Source organism: Microcaecilia unicolor, chromosome 6, assembly GCF_901765095.1.
Source record: "Microcaecilia unicolor chromosome 6, aMicUni1.1, whole genome shotgun sequence".
In the NCBI taxonomy this organism is placed as follows: domain Eukaryota; kingdom Metazoa; phylum Chordata; class Amphibia; order Gymnophiona; family Siphonopidae; genus Microcaecilia; species Microcaecilia unicolor.
This window is the reverse complement of record NC_044036.1, coordinates 219404785-219428698: the sequence shown is the minus strand read 5'-3', so window position 1 is coordinate 219428698 and position 23914 is coordinate 219404785. Positions and strand designations below refer to the sequence as shown.

Genomic DNA, 23914 nt, shown 5'->3' with positions numbered 1-23914 from the left:
GAGGTCCTTAAGAGACTGGGCATCTAAATGGCAAATGACATTTAATGTGAGCAAGTGCAAAGTGATGTATGTGGGAAAGAGGAAACAGAGTTATAGCTATGTAATGCAAGGTTCCACATTAGGAGTCATCAACCAGGAAAGGGATCTAGGCGTCATTGTTGATGATATGTTGAAACCCTCTGCTCAGAAAGCAAACAGAAGGAGAAATTAGATCTTACCTGCTAATTTGCTTTCCTTTAGTCCCTCTGGACCGGACCAGGATTGGACTGATGGGTTGTGCTCGCCTTCCAGCAGGTGGAGACTGAGAAAAAAACTGTGACTCTAAAGAGCCAATAAGAGCCCTGGTCATGTGACCCTAGCCTCAGTATTAGACTAACAAAGCAGGAAAGAGAGAAAGCAAGACCTTCTGTGCCGTATGGAATCCTAGCAGCCACAAATTCCTCGGCAAAGCCGAGTACTAGAGCTCACCATCAACTCTCACCAGAGAAGTGGTATGGCCCATTTGTATTAGAGCTCGCCAGCAACTCTCACCAGAGAAGTGGCATGGCCCATTGGTATTAGAGCTCACCAGCAATTCTCACCAGAGAAGTGGTATGGCTCACTTATGGTTTTATATATATTCCAGCAACTGAGCTCACCAGAAACTCTCACCAGAGAAGTGGTATGGCTCAATTAAAGTTTTATATATATAGTAGCATCTGTTTTTTTTTTTAACCATTTCACGTGTGGTAAAGGAACGAATACACTTCCAAACTTAATAAAAGAATCTAAAGAGTTGACGGAACATGGGAGGGGCCTGGTCCGGTCCGGAGGGACTAAAGGAAAGCAAATTAGCAGGTAAGATCTAATTTCTCCTTCCTTAGCGTCCCTCCGGACCGGACCAGGATTGGACTGATGGGAAGTACCAAAGCAGTAATCTGAAGGGAGGAATCCTATGAAAACTGCTGAGAATATTCATACTGCACAAACCGCCTCCTGGCGACAACGAACATGTAGTCTACCTCATTGAGCCAAAGAATGAAGGGAAGACTAGGTCGCCACCGTACAAATGTGCACCGAGGGCACCCAAAAATCGCTGTGGTAAGGAAAGAAACCCGCTTCGGAAGTTGTGGAATATGTTGTAATACTCTGTGGAACTGCCCTCTCCGTGAGAGGACACATAGAAGTTCTCATGTCCTTAAACCGTGGAGATATAGCGGGAGAGAAACTAACAAACCCTCACGCCTTCTGGCTAGAAGGACAAACCCAATAAGCAAAAACCGATTGGGAAAAGGTGAAAACGCGAAACTACAGTAGTCCGAAAAAGAAGAAACCAACTGTAGAAGTACTCCACACATAGACCTACTTGCTGCTGAGAAAAAGCAATGGCTACTAGAAAACACTGCTTTAAGCGGAAAACCTTAAAGAAAAAACAATGGCTACTAGAAAACAACGCTGTAAGAGGAAAGACTTAAAGGAAAACCAGAAGAAAATAGCTCAAAACGAGGACCTATCTGAGCTTGAAAGAATAAGAATGTGATTTGAAGAGGATTTCGGACTGTCGGGCGAAGGAGACTAAGATCTTTGGAGCAAACGAGAACTTCCAAAAGGACGAGGGAAAAAATTACCCCGTATCGGACCTGAGAAAACCGGCAAGAGCTGCAACCTGCAGGAGAAGTGAAAAAGAGAGTAATCCTTTATGAAAACCAAGAAAAAAATATACCAAGAACAAATGAGACGAGGCTCAACCACACAACCGCCGCATAGAAAGCAAATGCGCTCTTAAGTAGCCAAGCCCGCAAAAGAGCCAAACGATAAGCCAAAATAAAGCCTGGTATGGATGGAAAAAAAAATGGAATGTATTTTATTATATTTATTTATTTGATTTATTTATTTATTTATTTATTATAAATATGAGACGACGCCAGAGAGCTGACGGAGGAAACATGTATAGAAGGTTGAAAAAACCACTGCTAAATGACGGCGTCTATCCCTGCCTCCGTTGAGACTGTTACTGGACGTAAGAAGCAAGAAATGTTTGGGAGACTAAAGGCAAAAAAGACATAACCCTGAAGTGACGCAGTGAAGTAGTATCAGATGAAAACACTGAAAATATAAGAGTCCATTCTCTTGAAACCAGGGTGAGACAACAAAGAAAAAATGACTTGTAAATTACAGTTACGCGCATGTCCAACTATGTCAGGAGTCTCACTTGGCGGATGACATAACCCATTGCCATGGCAAAGACCAACAGAGCTCTCACCGCCTCGCTTGACACTAGGGGAACTAAATTCACCTGAAAAGGTAAACGAATTGCTGTGGTCCCCAAGGAAAAAGAGAAAAAAATATACAAATAAGCTTCTGCCAAAAAGTGCACTGCACGAAGCAGCCCTATGACGGATCGAAGGTGCTTGTGATAATGACTTGATACTTCAATAGCACGATTGACGGCCCCGAGATTCCAAATAGGATGAAGGAAAATTCCTTCTTGGGAACTAGAAAGTAAAACTGTACTCTGCAGAATAGAGCAAGGAAAAGGCTGAAGGCCCAAGGTCATCAAGAAGAAATATAAACCAGGATGCTTGCAGAGGAGACGGAAGACCCTGCGCCAACCTGACTAAACAAAGAGAGAAAATTAAAGACATTGAATGAGAGATCAAATGAGAGGCCCGGCTACAGTCACCACCCAACCTAGAGACTGCAAGAGATGCACCCCCGGTGCGTGACCTGACAACTCTGCTGATAAAGACTTTCTTTAATGAGCTAGTCATCTAGGTAAAGATGAAACGAGGATCCCTTGTTTCATGAGCGCCGCTGCTACTACGAGCAGAACTTAGGTGAAAGTGCGGGGAACTGCCGCAAGACAGAGGAGCAGGGCACGAAACTGGTAATGTCACCCTAGAATCGTAAAGCGCAATAATCTGCGGGGAGTCTGCCGAATAGGAATATGTAAATAAGCCTCTGACATATCCAAGACCGATAAAAACTCTCCTCGCCACACTGCCACTATGACAGACCGAAGAGTCTCCATACGAAAACTCATGACCCTGTGAGCGCGATGAACATCTTTTTAGATCTAAAAAAGAACCGAAGGGAGAATGCTGCCGAAAATGGCCAGTTAATGGCTAAGCAAAAACTAGCTATTTTCTGGGTTCTAGGGAGGAGAGGAGAGGTGGCTAAGGACACTACATAAATTTAACTTCCTATCGTGGCTGCCTCTCCCAAAGGCAATACACCTTTCTAACCAAAGGGTAGCCCTTCCCAGCTAAGTCTGGGACATGGGGAGGAAGGGACTTGGGGCACCCGAGTGTAACACCCACGAGGCTGGAAAAGAAAGAAAGAAAAGAAATACCTATCTGCCCAGGCTCTTACTGAGATTCCTCATGCACAGAAGAAGCATTATCCTTAGTAATAATATCATTAACCTCATAAAGAGAAAAAGAGAAAAAAGAGAGAGACTAATGGGCTCACCTCCTGCCTGCTGGAGACTGAGAAAATACTGAGGCTAGGGTCACATGACCAGGGCTCTTATTGGCTCTCTAGAGTCACAGTTTTTTTCTCAGACTCCACCTGCTGGAACACGAGCACAACCCATGAGTCCAATCCTGGTCCGGTCCATAGGGACGCTAAGGAATGTTAGGTAAGGAAAGGAAAACAAAAATGAGGATGTTATAATGCCTTTGTATCGCTCCATGGTGTGACCACACCTCGAATATTGCGTTGAATTCTGGTCACCACATCTCATAAAAGATATAGTGGAATTAGAAAAGGTACAGAGAAGAGTGATGAAAATGACAAAGGGGATGGGACGACTTCCCTATGAGGAGACGAAAATGATAAAGGGGATGGGACAACTTCCCTATGAGGAAAAGCTAAAGCGGCTAAGGCTCTTCAGCTTGGAGAAAAGACAGCTAAGGAGAGATGTGATAGAGTTCTATAAAATAATGAGTGGAGTGGAATGGGTGAATCTATTGTTTACTTTTTCAAAAAATAGTAGGACTAGGGAGCAAGCGATGAAGATACAAAGTAGTAATTTTAAAACGAATGGGAGAAACGTTTTCTTCACTCAACATGTAATTAACTTATGGAATTTGTTGCAAGCGAATGCAGTAAAAGCAGCTAGCTTAGCAGGTTTTAAAAAAAGGTTTGGATGGCTTCCTAAAGGAAAAGTCCACAGACCGTTATTAAAATGAACTTGGGGAAAATCCACTGCTTATACATTTTATGCTGCTTATCCTAGAAATAAGCAGTGGATTTTCCCCAAGTTCAATTTAATAACAGTCTGTGAACTTTTCCTTTAGGAAGCCAGCCAAACCTTTTTTTAAACCCCGCTAAACTAACTTTTACTGCATTCTCTGGCAACGAATTCCATAAATTAATTGCATGTTGAACTTTTTTGGGATCTTGCCAGGTACTTGTGACCTGGACTGGCCACTGTTGGAAACAGGATGCTGGGCTTGATGGACCTTCTGTCTGTCCCAGTATGGCAATACTTACGTAATTATGATAGGGACAGGAGGAGCAACCGGACTCCCTCAGGTGCTGCCCAGAGGTTAACCGGGCACTGACCAAAATTCAAACCGGTGCCTGGTTACCTTTGTGGCTTAAGTTAGGATACCCTTTTTGTTGGCCTACCTTTTGTCGCTTACTTAACTGGTTAGCAGTCTGATTATGGCCGATAACCAGTTAAGTCCTGGCTCTTCGCAGGCTCCACCCACGGGCCATTCCAGCACTACAATGATAGTACTGGGGTGGGGTGGCTGTTTTCAAGTCCAAACTTAAAGCCCACCTCTTTACCACTGCTTCTGACTCCTAACCACTACTCACTTACCCTGTCCTTTTATCTTCACCTATTTATTCCCTTACCCTTATTGTTCTGTTTACCTGTCTTACCTAGATTGTAAGCTCTTTGAGCAGGGATTGTCTTTTTGTGTATGGTGTACAGCGCTGCGTATGCCTTGTAGCGCTACAGAAATGATAAGTAGTAGTAGTAGTCTGTGGTGAAATTCAGTAGCATTATCCAGTTAAGTGTCCTGAATTTCAGCACTTAGGTAGACATAAGCGATTTAAACAGACAGGAGCCTCTCCTGCCTGTTTAAATCACTTTGAATAATCAGGCCTGTATGTAACTATAAGTAGGGTTACCATATTGCCTTCCCCAAAAAAGAGGACACATGCCCCGCCCCACCCGGCGCCCCCACCCCGTCCCCTGTCACATACCGCCCCACCTCTTTCACACCCCCCTGCCCCCCCATCACACACCCCTAAGGGTGTCCTATCCTCCCCTCCCCTTACTATACTGCCGTGTGGTCTAGTGACCTCTTCAGGGCAGGAAAGAACCCCCTCTTTCCTGCCCGGAGCGCCTGTATACTGTTCCTTGCTGACTCCGGTCCCGGTGCCGATTGAAAATGGCCGCCGAAAGTTGATGCGGCCTTGCGAGACTTCAACTCTCGGCGGCCATTTTGAATCGGCGCCAGGACTGAAGTCAGCAAGGAACAGTATGCAGGCACTCCGGGCTCTTTCCTGCCCCAAAGAGGTCACTAAACCACCAGGGCAGTATAATAAGGTAAGGGGAGTGGAGGATAGGATACCACTAGGCCCGCATGCCTTCCAGCCTGCCCGTTTGTCCGGAAATCTGGACAAATGGGCAGGATGGCAAAACCCGCCCAGTTGCCCGGCCATGTCCTCAAAAAGAGGACATGTCCAGGTAAAACCGGACATATGGTAACCCTAACTATAAGTCACTATCCCCCAGTGCCTCAGCTCTAAATCCTGCTCTGCTACTGTCTCACTGTGTGACCTTCATTAAGTCACCTTTTCTTCCTGTGGCCCAGCTCCAATCTCTGTGCTACTACAGCCTCTATGTGACCTTCACTGCAGACCTGCCAAGTCTCCTGCATTCAGCGGGAGACTCCCGCTTTGGCGGGTCATCTCCTGCACTCCCGCCAAAGCGGGAAAGTCTCCCGCTGAAACACACGGCGCCAGCTCCCATTTCCGGCCACTGCTGCTTCTCCTGTTAAGCAGCAGCGGCCGCTACAAAAAGAAAAAGAGCTAATTAAACAAACCAAAACTGTTTTTAAAAAGCAAGCGCGGCACCACAGGCAGCCTTCAGGCATTAGCTGTCGGCTCTGCAGCCGCTCCTCTCTCCTCTCACGTCACTGCCCCTGGGACAGTGAGAGGAGAAAGGAGCGGCTGCAGAGCCGACAGCCAATGCCTGAAGACTGCCTGCAGCGCCGCTCTTGCTTTTTAAAAACATTTTTGATGGTTTAATTAGCTCTTTTTCTTTTTGTAGCACCCGCTGCAGCTCAACAGAAGCAGCAGTGGCCAAGAAACGAAGATCTGGTGGAAGGAGGAGCAGGAGGGCAGGAGGTAAGATAGAGAGAGTGGGGAGAGAAGGAGGGGAGATGGAGCTGGAGGCAGGAGGTAAAACAGAGAGAGTGGGGAGAGGAGGGGAGATGGAGAAGGGCTGGAGAAAGAGAGAAGCTGCTGGTGATAAGGATGGGGAGAAAGGCTGAGATCAGAAAGAGGGAAGACACTGGAAGAAAGGGTAGGGAGAGAAACAGAAGAGACATTGAAGGATGGGGAGAGAAAGAGGGAAGACAGCTGAAAGGATGGGGAGAGAAAGAGGGGAAACAGATGGAAGGATGGGGAGAGAAACGGGGAAAACAGATGGAAGGATGGGGAGAGAAACGGGGAAAACAGATGGAAGGATGGGGAGAGAAAGAGGGGAGATGGATGAAGGGATGCAGAGAGAAAGGAGAGAGACTGGAAGGATGTGGAGAGAGAAGGGGCACTGAACAGAAAATGGTAGAGAGACAGAGAGACATTAGATGGAAAAATCAGGAGAGAGAGTAGATGGGTGGAAGGATGGGGAGAGAAATAGGAGAGCTGCTGGATGGAAAAGGGGAGTAGTGAAAGACTGGAGAATAAGAGGAAGGGGCACGGGGAGAACAAGTTAGTATGTTCTCTATCTCCACCTGCTGGTAGATAGACACAACTCACCAGTCTATGGATTGATCTGCTTGATGAAATGGAAGAAGGAAATTAAAGAATGGATAGCAAGAATGAATTCAATCTGGACAGAGAGAGAGAGAGAGGCAGAAAAATATTGAAGGAGAGAAAAATGACAAATGGTCAGGAAACCCTGGCAAAGGAAAGCAGAATCAAGAGACTGGGAGCAACACAATTAGAAAAAGAAAATGGCCATACAACAAAGGTAAAGAAAATAATTTTATTTTTAATTTAGGATCAAGTAATAAGGTACCAGTGTTAATAAAGTTTCAGAGACCAATACTTCTTTCCTCAGGTCAGGAGAGGATACCATAACAGCATTATACTGACCTGAGGCAGGAGGTTTTGGCATCTGAAAGCTAATTGAAAAGGGTGTTAGGCTATTAAATAAATTATTTTCTGAAATGGCTGTGGGTTTGAGGTGTGCAAGGGGGCGGGGCCATGTAGAGCGGGTGGAGCCAATGCAAAGTGGGGTGGGGTTGTAGGTGTGTACTAAAATCTCCCTCTCAAAAATTGGGACCCCTTGGCAGTTCTGTCACTGAGTCAACATCTCTCCTTGCTCTGCTACTAGCACTGTGTGATCCTGAGAAAGTTACAGTATTCCCTGCTGTTACAATCTGCTGGATGCCTACAGACCGATGTTTATGTAAACATTATGAGTAGTTATGCATTACCATAGCACTATAATATAATCCCACCACGTTTCTTAAGTCTTACCATCCTCTGGATGAAGAGATGCCAGCCAAGAGGAGCAGAGCCCACGCCGTGGCATGCTGAGTCTTGTCTTATACTGAACCACAGCCAACAGGATCTGGATTCTGTTGGGATGAGCCTAGAAAACCAGAAGATCCAAGAATGACAAATCAGAAGTGTGAGAAAAATAACACGTGGCTGAGGTGTGAGATAGGGAGGAGCTCCACCACCCCTACTCATCAAACTGGCCACTGTCTTGACCTCGTCCTCTTTTCTACCTGCTCACTCTCCAATTCCTGCACCTCAGTTCTTCCTCTCTCTGATCATCACCTGATCACCTTCACACTTCATCACCCTCCCCCTCAGTCCCGCCCAACACTAACCACTACTTTCAGGAATCTCCAGGCTGTCGACCCTCCCACCTTATCCTCTAGTATCTCTAATCTCCTCCCTTCCATCATGTCCTCCGAGTCTGTCAACATGGCTGTCTCTGCCTACAATGCCACTCTCTCCTCTGCTCTGGACACCCTTGCACCATCCACCTCCCGTCCCACAAGGCGTACTAATTCCCAGCACTGGCTGACCCCTTGCATCCGATACCTTCGCTCCTGCACCCGATCTGCTGAACGCCTCTGGAGGAAATCTCGCACCCATAATGATTTCATTCACTACAAATTCATGCTATCCTCCTTCCAGTCCTCCCTATTCCTTGCCAAACAGGACTATTACACCCAATTGACTAATTCACTCGGCTCCAACCCTCGTCGTCTCTTCGCTACCCTTAACTCTCTCTTCAAAGTGCCCTCCGCTCCCACCACCCCCCTCACTCTCTCCTCAATCACTGGCTGACTATTTCCACGACAAGGTGCAGAAGATCAACCTCGAATTCATTACCAAGCCACCTCCTCCTCTTCACCCTTTAACCCACTCCCTCAACCAACCATCCTAGGCCTCCTTCTCCTCTTTTCCTGATATCACCAAGGAGGAAACTACCCTCCTCAACCAACCATCTTACCAAGTAACAACGAACGCTGAAAGATCACCTCCATAGATACCAGAATGCGGAGTTCCTCAAGGATTCCCCCTCTCACCAACTCTTTTCAACCTAATGATGATACCATTAGCCAAACTCTTAGCTAATCAAAACCTTAACCCATACATATATGCAGATGATGTCACGATCTACATCTCGTTCAAACATGATCTAAACGAAATCACCAACGAGATCAACCAAAGCCTCCGAATCATGCACTCCTGGGCAGATTCATTCCAGCTAAAACTCAATGCAGAAAAAACTCAATGCCTAGTACTCACTTCCCAATACAACACAAACAACTACTCCACCATAACCACACCATACTGCACTCTTCCCATTTCAGAAAATTTGAAGATTCTTGGTCACCATTGATCGAAACCTCACACTCGACACCCACGTGAAGAACACGATGAAAAAAATGTTCTACTCGATGTGGAAACTCAGAAGAGTAAAACCTTTCTTCCCGAGAAACATTTTCCGTACCCTAGTACAGTCAATGGTAATAAGCCATCTGGACTACTGTAACACTCTGTAAGTGGGCTGCAAAGAACAGACTATTAAAAAACTCCAAAAACTCCAAACAGCCCAGAATACCGCAGCCAGACTCATATTTGGAAAAATCAAATACGAAAGTGCGAAACCCTTAAGAGAGAAACTTCACTGGCTCCCTCTCAAGGAACGCATTGAGTTTAAGATCTGCACGACTGTACACAAAATCATTCACGCAGATGCCCCACTCTACATGTTAAACCTAGTGGACCTACCGCCCAGAAACGCCAAAAGATCAGCCCGCAAATTCCTCAATCTGAAATTCCCCAGCTGTTAAGGACTTAAATATAAGCAGGCATACGCCACTACTTTCTCGTACAGAAGTACACAGCTATGGAACGCACTACCCACAGCCCTGAAAACCATGGACAATCTAATCAACTTTCGCAAATCCTTGAAGACACATCTCTTCAACAAAGCCTACAAAAAGAACCCTTAACGACACAAATCACCACCCAACCCACTCAAGTATCAAAGTACACCTCTTACACCACCCTATCTAACACCTCCTTCTCTAATTCCTCATACATCTTCTGCTTAATACCGATTGTATACAAGATCCTGTCATGACTATGTCATAACAACACTCTGTAAGCCACATTGAGCCTGCAAATAGGTGGGATAATGTGGGGTACAAATGCAATAAATAAATAAATAAATAAAACCATCCCAAGCCTCCTTCTCCTCTTTTCCTGATATCACCGAGGAGGAAACCGCCCACCTTCATTCCTCCTCGAAATGCACCACCTGTTCCTCTGATCCCATCCCCACCAACTTACTAAACACCATCTCTCCTACTGTCACCCCCCCATCTGTCATAGCCTCAACCTCTCTCTCTCCACTGCAACTGTCCCTGACACCTTCAAGCATGCTGTAGTCACACCACTCCTCAAAAAACCCATCACTGGACCCTACCTGTCCTTCCAACTACCACCCCATCTCCCTCCTACCCTTCCTCTCCAAAATACTTGAACGCGCTGTTCACAGCCGCTGCCTTGCTTTTCTCTCCTCTCATGCCATCCTCGATCCGCTTCAATCCGGTTTTCGCCCTCTACACTCGACAGAAACAGCACTCACTAAAGTCTGTAATGACCTGTTCCTTGCCAAATCCAAAGGTAACTACTCCATCCTCATCCTCCTCGACCTATCCGCCGCTTTTGACACTGTCAATCACAATTTACTCCTTACCACACTATCCTCATTTGGATTCCAAGGCTCTGTTCTCTCCTGGTTCTCTTCTTATCTCTCCCACCGTACCTTCAGAGTACATTCCCATGGATCTTCCTCTACCCCCATACCGCTCTCTGTTGGCGTTCCTCAGGGATCTGTCCTCAGACCCCTTCTTTACTCAATGTACACCTCTTCCCTGGGCTCGCTGATCTCATCTCATGGCTTCCAATATCATCTCTATGCTGACGACACCTGGCTTTATCTCTCCACATCAGACATCACTGCGGAAACCCAGGCCAAAGTATCGGCCTGCCTATCCGACATTGCTGCCTGGATGTCCAACCACCACCTGAAACTGAACATGGCCTCCCTGTCTCATCTGCCCGCAACCTCGGGGTCATCTTCGACTCCTCCCTCTCCTTCTCTGCGTATATCCAGCAGACAGCCAAGACCTGTCGCTTCTTCCTCTATAACATCAGCAAAATTTGTCCCTTCCTCTCTGAACACACCACCCGGACTCTCATCCACTCTCTCATTACCTCTCGCCTTGACTACTGCAACCTACTCCTCACTGGCCTCCCACTTAACCATCTATCCCTCCTTCAATCCATTCAGAACTCTGCAGCGCGTCTTATCTTCCGCCTGGACAGATATGCTCATATCACCCCTCTCCTCAAGTCTCTTCACTGGCTCCCGATCAGGTACCGCATATAGTTCAAGCTTCTCCTACTAACCTACAAATGCACGCGATCTGCAGCCCCTCAATACCTCTCTACCCTCATCTCCCCTTACACTCCTACCCGTAACCTCCGCTCACAGGACAAATCCCTCCTCTCAGTACCCTTCTCCACCACCGCCAACTTCTGCCTCCGCCCTTTCTGCCTTGCCTCACCCTATGCTTGGAATAAACTCCCTGAGCCCATACGCCAAGCCCCCTCCCTGCCCATCTTCAAATCCTTGCTCAAAGCCCACCTCTTCAATGTCGCCTTCGGCACCTAACCATTATACCTCCATTCAGGAAATCTAGACTGCCCCAATTTGATTGACTGCACTTTTGTCCTTAGATTGTAAGCTCCTTTGAGCAGGGACTGTCCTTCTTTGTTAAATTGTGCAGCGCTGCGTAACCCAGGCAGCGCTTTAGAAATGTTAAGTAGTAGTAGTAGTGTCACATGGGAGAAACTTTAATGCCTCGAGCTGACTTTAGTTAAAAGTGATGCCAAAAGCAACCACTTCCCCATCCCACCTAGAAGATGGAGAAAATGCAGACAGAGAATCTCAGAGATGGCTACTATAGCTGTGCACTGCACACTGGGAACATGCAGAGTTCTCACCAGCAAGGAGGATGCGATGGAGAAGGAGCGAGGACGAATCCTTGGAATCAGCTCAAACAGGTATTCAGGAGGAATGCAGGAAGAGGTGTTAGGAAACTCAAAAAGCACCTTAGAAAGGAATATTGAGAGAGAATTTGGTTACTCTATATACATGGGCTTTCATTCTTTTTCCCATTAATCATTTCTCCCCAGGGCATATAATCATTCCAATACAGTAAGAACCAGGATCCTATCAAGGTCTAGAGGCCAACCAAAACCAGGTTTTTCAGTTTTGGCCAAAACCAAATCTGCGGGCAAAATTCACTGTTTGGTTTCAGCTGAAACTGGCCCTGGCCCTCACCCCCTGAACAGCACCTACGTCCTTCCCCCTACAACCTGAGCCTCCCCCTCCCAAGCCCACACATAAGCTAAACCCCCCTCCCCAGGAATATCTTTAATCCAGTTGTTCCTGCCTATGCCAGCAGCAATCTCAAACTGGCTGCTGTGACTTTCAGCAGCATTGCGAGGCTGCTGCTAACGGTCTCATCAGCAATTTTTATGGTGAAGACGGGGGATTGTGTTCCTGCCCTGATTAAGCCACTAGACCACCAGGGCTTCTAAGGCAGACCCAGGGAAGGCAGTGCTTTTGGTTATGGGGGGGGGGGAGGTTCAGCCAAAAAACATGCTGGCATTTTTGGCTGAAACTGAAGCACAGCTGAATCGGAATTCTGGGCCTGTTCTGGCACCAAAACCAAAATTTGGTAGGCCTCTATCAAGGTCCAACTTGGAATGCCCCTATGGTCAGTGATAACTAGAAATAACACTCACAGGTAATAAATGGAAATGTAAACTAAGATAAAGAAATTGTGTTTTTTTTGAGTCAACACACAAGCTGTGGAATCTGTTGCTGGTTCATGTGACTAAGCTGAGTAGTATAACTAGGTTTATAAAATACTTAGATAGGTCCATTAACAATTGTTAGCTAGGTAGTGACCTATTACTGGCTATGACCTATTACTGGCTAAATCCAGAGGTCAATATTCCATCCTCATTCTTCTTGATCTTTCCGCTGCTTTTGACACTGTCGATCACAGCATACTTCTCGATACCCTGTCCTCACTTGGATTCCAGGGCTCTGTCCTTTCCTGGTTCTCTTCCTACCTCTCTCTCCACACCTTTAGTGTTCACTCTGGTGGATCCTCTTCTACTTCTACCCCTCTGCCTGTCGGCGTACCTCAGGGTTCTGTTCTTGGTCCCCTCCTCTTCTCTATCTACACTTCTTCCCTTGGTTCATTAATCTCATCCCATGGCTTTTCCTACCATCTCTATGCTGACGACTCCCAAATCTACCTTTCTACCCCTGATATCTCACCTTGCATCCAAACCAAAGTTTCAGCGTGCTTGTCTGACATTGCTGTCTGGATGTCTCAACGCCACCTGAAATTAAATATGACCAAAACCGAGCTTCTCATTTCCCCCCCCCCCCCCCCCAAACCCACCTCCCCGCTCCCCCCCCCCCTTTTCTATTTCTGTTGATGGCTCTCTCATTCTCCCTGTCTCCTCAGTTCGAAACCTTGGGGTCATCTTTGACTCTTCTCTCTCCTTCTCTGCTCATATCCAACAGATTGCCAAGACCTGTCGTTTCTTTCTTTACAACATCCATAAAATCCGCCCCTTTCTTTCCGAGCACTCTACCAAAACCCTCATCCACACCCTTGTCACCTCTTGTTTAGACTACTGCAATCTGCTTCTTGCTGGCCTCCCACTTAGTCACCTCTCCCCTCTCCAGTTGGTTCAAAACTCTGCTGCCCGTCTCGTCTTCCGCCAGGGTCGCTTTACTCATACTACCCCTCTCCTCAAGACCCTTCACTGGCTCCCTATCCGTTTTCGCATCCTGTTCAAACTTCTTCTACTAACCTATAAATGTACTCACTCTGCTGCTCCCCAGTATCTCTCCACACTCGTCCTTCCCTACACCCCTTCCCGTGCACTCCGCTCCATGGATAAATCCTTCTTATCTGTTCCCTTCTCCACTACTGCCAACTCCAGACTTCGCGCCTTCTGTCTCGCTGCACCCTACGCCTGGAATAAACTTCCTGAGCCCCTACGTCTTGCCCCATCCTTGGCCACCTTTAAATCTAGACTGAAAGCCCACCTCTTTAACATTGCTTTTGACTCGTAACCACTTGTAACCACTCGCCTCCACCTACCCTCCTCTCTTCCTTCCCGTTTACATTAATTGATTTGATTTGCTTACTTTATTTATTTTTTGTCTATTAGATTGTAAGCTCTTTGAGCAGGGACTGTCTTTCTTCTATGTTTGTGCAGCGCTGCATATGCCTTGTAGCGCTATAGAAATGCTAAATAGTAGTAGTAGTAGTAATTTTTCCTACCACCCATAGACCACTCCTTACTGCTCCTCCGACTCCACCAGGCAGGGCTTCCTGATAATGCCTATATCTGGTTTAACTCATACCTAGCCCACCAATCTTATATAGTACAGACCTCTCACTCCCAATCGGCTCCTTCCTCCCTCAGGTGTGCCGCAAGGATCTATTTTATCCTCTTTACTCTTCAACATTTTCTTAGTACCCCTTCTGACTTTATTGCACTCTCTTGGGTTCACCACATTTGTCTACAGCAATCACATCCAACTGTTATATGCTCTTGACCCTCTAAACCTACATGACATCTTAGACCTCAATTCAAAACTGATTCGGCTTACTAAATGGTTTCAGGACAACAAACTACTCTTAAACCCTAAGAAATCTAAAAAGCTCCTCTTCCATGATCATGGAAATGCTTACCTCGCTTCACCTATAATTCTTTCTGACATTCCAATACCTCAGACTTCTAGCAAGCGTATTCTTCGTGTACTCTCTAAAGATGACCAAACCTTCCATCAGCAACTCCTGGCTGTTACTCGTCGATCATTCTACCATCTAAAACTGATCCACTCTATTCAACGCTTACTTCAACCCTCTGTCATTACAGTTCTTATTCATTCCCTAGTTATTAGTCAACTTGACTATTGCAATTCCCTATACAAATCCCTAATGACTAAGGATCTCTACCGTTTGCAACTTATTCAAAATAATGCTGTTAAACTAATATATAGTGCTCAGAAAGTTGATCATTTTACACCCCTCCTGATAACCTCCCACTGGTTGCCACTTCCACAACGCATTATCTATAAGCTTTCGTTTCTAGTCTTCAAAATCAGATCTACTTGAGAGCCTGGTTTCCTAACATGTCTCCTTTCCCATATGACTTTCACATGACCTTCGCTCATCGACCCAGCAACGTCTGAGTTCTAAGATGGTCTGGAAGCTGGTTCCAGAGCTTAGGGCCCTGAACTGAAAAAAATATAATGCCTAATTTTAGTATGAGCAATTTCGCAATTTGCTTCTTTTGAACTGCAATGGCTGACGCTATACAAGATTGACTCGTATGGAGCCTGTGTTTGTTTGAACTGATGGAACCAACATTTTGTATTATGGGACTTATCTAGGGGAATAGTTTTATGTGGTACTGTGTTTGGATCTTTGCAACACTATATAATGGTTGGGATAGTTTAGGATTGGACTGTGTTAATATAGGGATTTTCAGTTTGTTAAGTAATAGACATTTTAGTGAGTAATTTTGATAATAAAAGATTTATACGATTGTTTTAATATTTGCATAGTTATTCGATGTAGGTGAGTATTTTATAAAGAGTCACTGGTTACAGGTACAGGTCTATGCTAGAGTCCAATTTAAATTCTACTGCCTCATTTATAAAGTAATTAATGTGTTAGCCCTAATGTATTTTTTAGGTCATTGTGTTCTCTCTCAAAAATCTAGGGCTACCAGAACAACAGCCTTATTTACTTTCCCTTCTCTAAAAATTATGAGAAGACAGACTATTAGATAGCCTTTTTTCTTTACAAGCAGTTAAACTTAGTAAAGATGTTCAGACTTTTTTTTTAACATACCACTTCAAGTTATTTTCAATTTCAGAAATATATAAAAACTCATTTATTCCAGAAATATGTTTACAATCTAATAGCCAGTATGGATTAGTTTATCTAAGAATTTTTTTGAAATATGAATCTTGCTGATTGCTTACAATTCCTGAAAATGTCCAGCTCTTTGTATACTGAGGTCTGCTTTAAACCATGAGGTATTAGCGGAATACAAGTCACATTGTTAATGTTAATGAATTTGATAGGTAGCAGAAAAGTAAAAAGGAGAAGGATGAGAAAGATGGTGAAATTTGAGTGAACAGAGAGGCAGTAATAAAAAAAAAAAGCGAAAGGAAAGTGCTAAAAAGGAAATATCAATATGTCAAAGGTAGGTGTAGTGAGGGAATGGAACAAGACGAGAGAGAGCAGAGAAGACAAAAGGACAGCAGCCAAGCAGAAAGGAGAAACTGGAATCAACATGATGGAAAAGTAAAATGACCAGACAACAAAAGTAGAATAAAAACATTTTATTTTGAATGTATTAAATGGAATATATTAGTTTTGGGAAATGTGCATAGCAGATGTCGTTATATTGTTTCTGATAGTAAAGGAAACGCATATCTGTTTTTATTTCTCTAGTGTTGCAGTACATGCCAAGTTTAACTTCTTGGGGTTCCTAGTTCAATTTTTGTAATTCCTTGTTCTGTATCTGGTGAGGGTCTGTTGGTATGACAGTAATGGCAGGAGGGGAGATTGGAGGGGAGGCAGGGATGTGGAGGACCCCATCCTTTATTTTCTCACCTGAGCCACAGCTTGTCTAACACCAGCTCTGACCCTTGCTGCTACTGGTGGGGATCATGAAGCACGGCCAGCCGAAGAACTCCTCCAAAGGCAGCCAACTACCAAGATCTGCAGTGTGAAGCACCATCCTTGAGTCACCAATAACTACGCATGCATAGGGTGCCAACATCTGTGGCTCAGGGATGTTGCTGCTGCCTGCCAACCTTGGCAAAATGGAGTTCTGGCCACCTTCAAGGGAAGTCTTCCACTGACAGAGCTTGGGGATCCGCATTAGCTAAAGTGAGGATACTTACCTGTAGCAGGTAACTCTTCCTCTATATGATTCCTTAATATGTTTGTTTGTTCCACATGAACCCTATTCTACCATAACATCACTGTGTAACTGTTTATACCGGAATTGGCAAACGCCTGTACGGTACTATTGTAAGCCACATTGAGCCTGCAAATAGGTGGGAAAATATGGGATACAAATGTAACAAATAAATAACAGCCACCAAGAAAACGACCTTCCAGGTCAAGCACTTCAGATGGCAGGAATTTAGTGGCTCAAACGGAGCTTTCATCAGCTGGGTGAGAATGACGTGGAGATGCCATGACAAAGGTGGAGGTTTGACAGGGGGCTTTGACAAAAGCAAACCTCTCATGAAGCGAACAACTAGAGGCTGTCCAGATAGGCTTACCTTCTACACATTGATAAGCACTAAGGTGAACTCTTAAGGAGTTGGTCTTGAGACCAGACTCTAGTAAGTGTAGAAGGTATTCATGCAGGGTCTGTGTAGGACAAGAAATGGGATCTATGGCCTTGCTCTCACACCAGATGGTAAACCTCCTCCATTTAAAAGAATAACACCTCTTTCCTGGAATCTTTTCTGGAAGTCAGCAAGACCCGGGAGACACCTTCTGAAAGACCCAAGGAAGCAAATTCTAGGCTCTCAACATCCAGGTCATGAGAGCCAGTGACTGGAGGTTGGGATGTAGAAGCAATCCCTCGTTTTGAGTGATGAGGGTCAGAAAACACTCCAATCTCCACAGTTCTTCGGAGGACAATTCTAGAAGGAGGAACCAAATCTGATGCAGCCAATAGAGCATGATCAGAATCATGGTTCTGCAGTCTTGCTTGAGTTCCAACAAAGTCTTTACCACTAGAGGTATCGGAGAATACAGATACAGAAGGCCTGTCCCTCAATGAAGAAGGAAGGCATCTGACGCTAGTCTGTCATGGGCCTGAAGACTGGAACAGACCTGAGGGAGCTTGTGGTTGATGTGAGCGGCAAAAAGATCCACCGAGGGGGTGCCCCATGCTTGGAAGATCTTGCGGGCTACACCCATATTTAGAAAGCACTTGTGAAGTTGCATTATCCTGCTCAGCCTGTTGGCCAGGTCGTTGTTTACGCCTGCCAGATAAGTGGCTTGGAGAAACATGCCGTGTTGGCAATCCCAATGCCACATCTGAACGGCTTCCTGACACAGAGGGCCAGATCTGGTGCCCCCCTGCTTGTTGGTGTAATACATTGCAACCTGATTGTGTTTGAATTAGAATAATTTGATCAGACAGCCGATCTCTGAAAGCCTTTAGAGAGCTCCAGATCGCTCGGCGCTCCAGGAGATTGATCTGAAGATTCGTTTCCTGGAGGGACCACGCTCCTTGAGTGTGAAGCTCATCTACATGAGCTCCCCAATCCAGAAAAGATGCATCCGTCGTCAGCACTTTTCGTGGCTGAAGAATTTAGAATGGAAATCCCAAGGTCAGATTTCACCGAATTGTCCACCACTGAAGAGAGCGAACAAGCTCCAGGGACACTTGGATGACATCTTCTAGACTTCCCGTGGCTTGATACCACTGCCAGGGTCCATTGAGCCGATCTCATGTGTAGGTGTGCCATGGGTGTAACGTATACTGTGGAAGCCATGTGTCCCAACAATCTCAACATCTGCCAAGCTGTGATTTGCTGCGATGCCCGAACCTTGGACGCCAGGGAAACAAGATTGTCCGCCCGTGTCGCCGGGAGGTAGGCTTGAACAGTCCTCGTATCGAGCAGGGCTCCTATGAACTCCAATTGCAGGACCAGATGGAGATGGGACTTGGGGTAGTTGATAACAAACCCTAGAAGCTCCAGCACCTGTCTAGTCATCCGCATGGACTCCCGAACACCGTCCTCGGAGGTGCTCTTCACCAGCCAACAGTCAAGGGAACACATGAACTCCCATGTCTGTGTAGCGATGCTGCGACTACTGCTAGACACTTGGTAAAGACCCTGGGAGCTGACGTAAGGCAACACACGATACTGAAAGTGATGTGTTCCCAGCAGAAACCGAAGATACTTCCGGTGGGCTGGAAGAATTGGGATGTGTGTATATGCATCCTTCAAGTCCAGAGAGCATAGCCAATCGTTTCCTGAAGCATGGGAAGAAGGGTGCCCATGGAAACCATCGTGAACTTTTGACGGACTAGAGATTTGTTCAGAGCCCTTAGGTCTAGGATGGAACGTATCCCTCCTGTCTTTTTCTGCACAAGGAAGTACCTGGAATGGAATCCCTGCCCATCTTCACCTGGTGGAATGGGTTCAACCGCATGGGCCTTGAGAAGGGCCGAGAGTTCCTCTGTATGTACCTGCTTGTGCTGAGAGCTGAAATAATGGGCTCTGGATAATTTGTAGGTTTGGAAAGCAAATTCAGGGTGTATCCGAGCCGGACTATTTGAAGAACCCACCGGTAGGAGGTTATAAGAGGCCACCTTTGGTGAAAAAACATTAACCTCCCCCCAACCGGCAAGTCGTCCAGGACCGACACTTTGATAGCAGCTATGCTCTGCTGGAGCCAGTCAAAAGCTCGTCCCTTGTTTTTGCTGGAGAGCAGCAGGGGCCTTGGGCGCATGCTGTTGACAAGAACAAGCACGCTGGGGCTGAGCCTGAGCAGGCTTGCGAGTCGCATGAGTTTACCTACGTCTAGAGAAGAAAGAGGGATCACTCAGCGACTTACCAAAATACCTCCAGGATGAGGAGGCAGTTGTAGAAGACGCCCAGCAGCAGAGAGAAGACATAGCATTAGTGCTTCTTGATTTGGTCAGAGTCTTCTTCGACCTTCTCTCTGAAAAGGTTATCCCCCCGACAAGGGGCATCCGTCAACCTCTGCTGAACAGAATGTTCCAGGTCAGAAACATGCAACCATGAGAGTCTGTGCACTTGGGCAGAGATCCTGGATGCCACGTCAAAAGTTTCGTAAGTGTCCCTGGCCAAGAACTTACGACATGCCTTGTGCTGCTTGACCAACCAGCGGAATGGCTCAGCTTGCTCCGGAGGGAGCAAGTCGACCATCTGACAGCTGCCACACTGAGTTCCGCAAGTAGACGCTCGTGAAAAGCTGGCGATGAGCATAGAGGCCTGATAAATCTTTCTCCCAAAAGAGTCCAAGATTCTAGCATCTCTGCCCGAGGGAGCCAAGGCATAGTCCGTAGAACTCCTGGCTTTTTTGAGAGCAGCATCCACCACCATGGAGTCATGGGGTAACTGAGACCTCACCAAACCAGATTCCCCTTGCATCCGACACTGGGAATCTATTTTCTTGGGGACCACCGGGACAGACAGAGGGGATGCCCAGTTTCTGATGAGGACTTTCTTGAGTACCTCATGGAGAGAAGCTATCACTGACTCCTTAGGAGAGGAGGCGTAGTCCATGACATCGAGCATCTTGTTCCTGGGCTCCTTCTCCACTTCTACAGGGAATGGAATGGCCTCAGCCATTTCCCGCACAAAAGAGGTGAAAGAGAGGCTCTCAGGTAGAGACATTCTCCTCTCAGGTGGTGAGGAGGGCTTAAAAGGAATCCCATAGGACTCGTTGGAAGAAAAGTACCTGGGATCCTCTTCTGATGGGTGTGAGTGACGTTAAGCGCTGCTTTTTATTTCCAAGCATAAAAGTCTTTTTTTTAAGACCCCCCCCCCCCCCCCACTTACACAAGGACTCCATACCCAAGCTCAGACTATTAAGAATCCTGAGGCAGGCCTGTACTGGGACTGCTGCTTTTTAACATTTTTATAAATGATCTAGAGATGGGAGTAACTAGTGAAGTAATTAAATTTACTGACGACGAGGATTGTGAACAACTACAAGCGGACCTTATGAGATTGGGAGACTAAGCGTCTAAATGGCAGATGATGTTTAATATGAGCAAGTGCAAAGTGATGCATGTGGGAAAGAGGAACCCGAATTATAGCTACGCCATGCAAGGTTCCACGTTAGGAGTTACGGACCAAGAAAGGGATCTGGGTGTCGTCATTGATAATACGTTGAAACCTTCTGCTCAGTGTGCTGTGGCAGCTAAGAAAGCAAACAGAATGTTAGATATTGTTAGCAAAGGAATGGAAAACAAAAATGAGGACGTTATAATGCCTTTGTATCACTCCATAGTGCAACTGCACCTTGAATACTGTGTTCAATTCTGGTCACCGCATCTCAAAAAAGATATAGCGGAATTAGAAAAGGTGCCGAGAAGGGGAGACGAAAATGATAAAGGGGTTGGGACTACTTCCCTGTAAGGAAAGGCTGAAGCAGCTAGAGCTCTTCAGGTTGGAGAAAAGACAGCTAAAGGGAGATATGAGTGGAGTGGAACGGGTAGACGTGAATCGTCTGTTTACTCTTTTAAAAATACTAGGACTAGGGGGCATACGATGAAGCTACAAAGTAGTAAATTTAAAATGAATCGTTGCCAGAGAATGTGGTAAAGGTGGTTAGCTTAGCAGGGTTTTAAAAAGGTTTGAATGGCTTCCTAAAGGAAAACTCCATAAACCATTATTAAAATGGACTTGGGGAAAATCCACTGCTTATTTCTGGGATAAGCAGCATAAAATGTATTGTACCTCTTTGGGTTCTTGCCAGATACTTGTGACCTGGATTGGCCACTGTTGGAAACCGGATGCTGGGCTTGATGGACCTTTGGTCTGTCCCAGTATAGAAATACTTATGTACTTATCCTCCACAAAAGCGAAGATTCATACCTGTAGCAGGTATTCTCCGAGGACAGCAGGCTGATTGTTCTCATATGTGGGTCGACGTCTGCATCGGCCCGGGAACCAGCAATTTTGCAAACAAAATATTTAAAAATCTTGCCAGAGTCTTCTGGCGCGCGTGCGCGGATCAACTTCCCACCCGTCGCGTGAGCGTTCCCACTCAGTTTAATCATAAAGCAAATAATAAACAAACAACAACTCCAAAGGGGAGGTGGGCGGGTTTGTGAGAACAATCAACCTGCTGTCCTCGGATTATACCTGCTACAGGTATGTATCTTCGCTTTCTCCGAGAACAAGCAGGCTGCTTGTTCTCACATGTGGGGTATCCCTAGCAACCAGGCTCACTCAAAACAATAAACATTGGTCAACTGGACCTCACAACTGCAAGGACATAACATAGATTGACCTGAAACCATAAGCAACTAACTGAGAGTGCAGCTTGGAACAGAACAAATAATGGCTCTAGGAAGGTAGAGTTGGATTCTAAACCCCGAACAGATTCTGCAGCACCGACTGCCCAAACCGACTGTCACGTCGAGTATCCTGCTGAAGGCAGTAGTGAGATGTAAATGTGTGGACCGATGACCATGTTGCAGCCTTGCAGATCTCCTCAATGGAGGCTGACTTTAAGTGAACCACTGACGCAGCCATGGCTCTAACATTATGAGCTGTGACATGGCCCTCCAAAGACAGCCCAGCTTGGGCATAAGTGAAGGATATGCAATCTGCTAGCCAATTGGAGATTGTGCGTTTTCCGATGGTGACTCCCCTCCTGTTGGAATCAAAAGAAACAAACAACTGGGTGGACTGTCTAAAGGCCTTTGTCCGCTCCACGTAAAAGGCCAATGCTCTCTTGCAATCCAAGGTGTGCAAACTGTTTTCGCCAGGGCGGGTATGAGAACGGGGAAAGAATGTTGGTAAGACAATTGACTGGTTCAGATGGAACTTCAACACCACCTTTGGCAGGAACTTAGGGTGCGTGCGGAGGACTACTCTGTTGTGATGGAACTTGATATAAGGTGCATGCACTACCAAGGCCTGAAGCTCACTGACTCTACCAGCTGAAGTAACAGCCACCAAGAAAACGACCTTCCAGGTCAAGTACTTCAGATGGCAGGAATTCAGTGGCTCAAAAGGAGCTTTCATCAGCTGGGTGAGAACGACGTTGAGATCCCATGACACTGGTGGAGGTTTGACAGGGGGCTTTGACAAAAGCAAACCTCTCATGAAGCGAACAACTAAAGGCTGTGCAGAGATAGGCCTACCCTCTACACAGCGATGATAAGCACTAATCACACTAACATGAACTCTTACAGAGTTGGTCTTGAGACCAGACTCTGACAAATGTGGAAGGTATTCAAGCAGGGTCTGTGTAGGACAAGACAGAAGATCTAGGGCCTTGCTGTCATACCAGACGGCAAACCTCCTCCATTTAAAAGAATAACACTTTTTCGTGGAATCTTTCCTGGAAGCAAGCAAGACTCGGGAGACACCCTCTGAAAGACCCAAGGAGGCAAATTCTAAGCTCTCAACATCCAGGCCGTGAGAGCCAGAGACTGGAGGTTGGGATGTAGAAGAGACCCCTCGGTTCTGAGCGATGAGGGTTGGAAAACAGTCCAATCTTCACGGTTCTTTGGAGGACAACTCCAGAAGAAGAGGGAACCAAACCAGACGCAGCCAGAAGGGTGCAATCCAGATCATGGTTCCGCAGTCTCGCTTGAGTTTCAGCAAAGTCTTCCCTACTAGAGATATGGGAGGATACGCATACAGAAGGGCCTGTCCCCCAATGTAGGAGAAAGGCATCTGGCGCTAGTCTGTCATGGGCCTGAAGCCTGGAACAGAACTGAGGGACCTTGTGATTGATCTGAGTGGCAAAAAGATCCACCAAGGGGGTGCCCCATGCTTGGAAGATCTTGCGGACTACACCCATGTTCAGTGACCACTCATGAGGTTGCATTATCTTGAATCGTCCACCACGGAAGAGAATTCCAAAAGCTGGTGGATAGTTGGACTACATCTTCTAGATCCCCCAGCTTGAAACCACTGGGAAGCTAGGGTCCATTGAGCTGATCTCATATGTAGACGTGCCATGGGCGTTACATGAACTAGGGAGGCCATGTGCCCCAGAAGTCTCAACAGCTGCCGAGCCGTGACCTGCTGAGACGCTCGAACCATGGACACCATGAACAGAAGGTTGTCCGCCCTTGCCTCAGGAAGATAAGCTCGAGATGTGAGTGTTCAACAGGGCTCCGATGAATTCCAATTTTTGGACTGGGGTGAGATGGGACTTGGAATAATTTATGATGAACCCCAGTAGCTCTAGCACCCGAATAGTCATTCGCATGGACTCCTTCGATTTGCTCTTCAACAGCCAATCATCGAGATAAGGAAATACATGCACTCCCAGTCTGCGTAGCG

General features: G+C 46.2%; 1 protein-coding gene across 5 annotated transcripts in view; it reads right to left on the bottom strand.

Annotated features, from left to right (window-relative positions):
- NDOR1 (NADPH dependent diflavin oxidoreductase 1) overlaps positions 1-23914 on the bottom strand; it is a 390824-nt gene that overhangs the window by 132753 nt on the left and 234157 nt on the right. For all 5 annotated transcript variants that reach the window (XR_003942469.1, XM_030206227.1, XM_030206230.1 and 2 more), the window contains 2 exons: positions 11770-11877; positions 7708-7822 (listed from right to left, as the gene is read on the bottom strand). Coding sequence is in view for 4 of the 5 variants with exons in the window: in XM_030206227.1 (XP_030062087.1) it covers positions 7708-7822; positions 11770-11877 (223 nt within the window). In the remaining variant the exon portion in view is untranslated. The remainder of the gene's footprint in view (positions 1-7707; positions 7823-11769; positions 11878-23914) is intronic.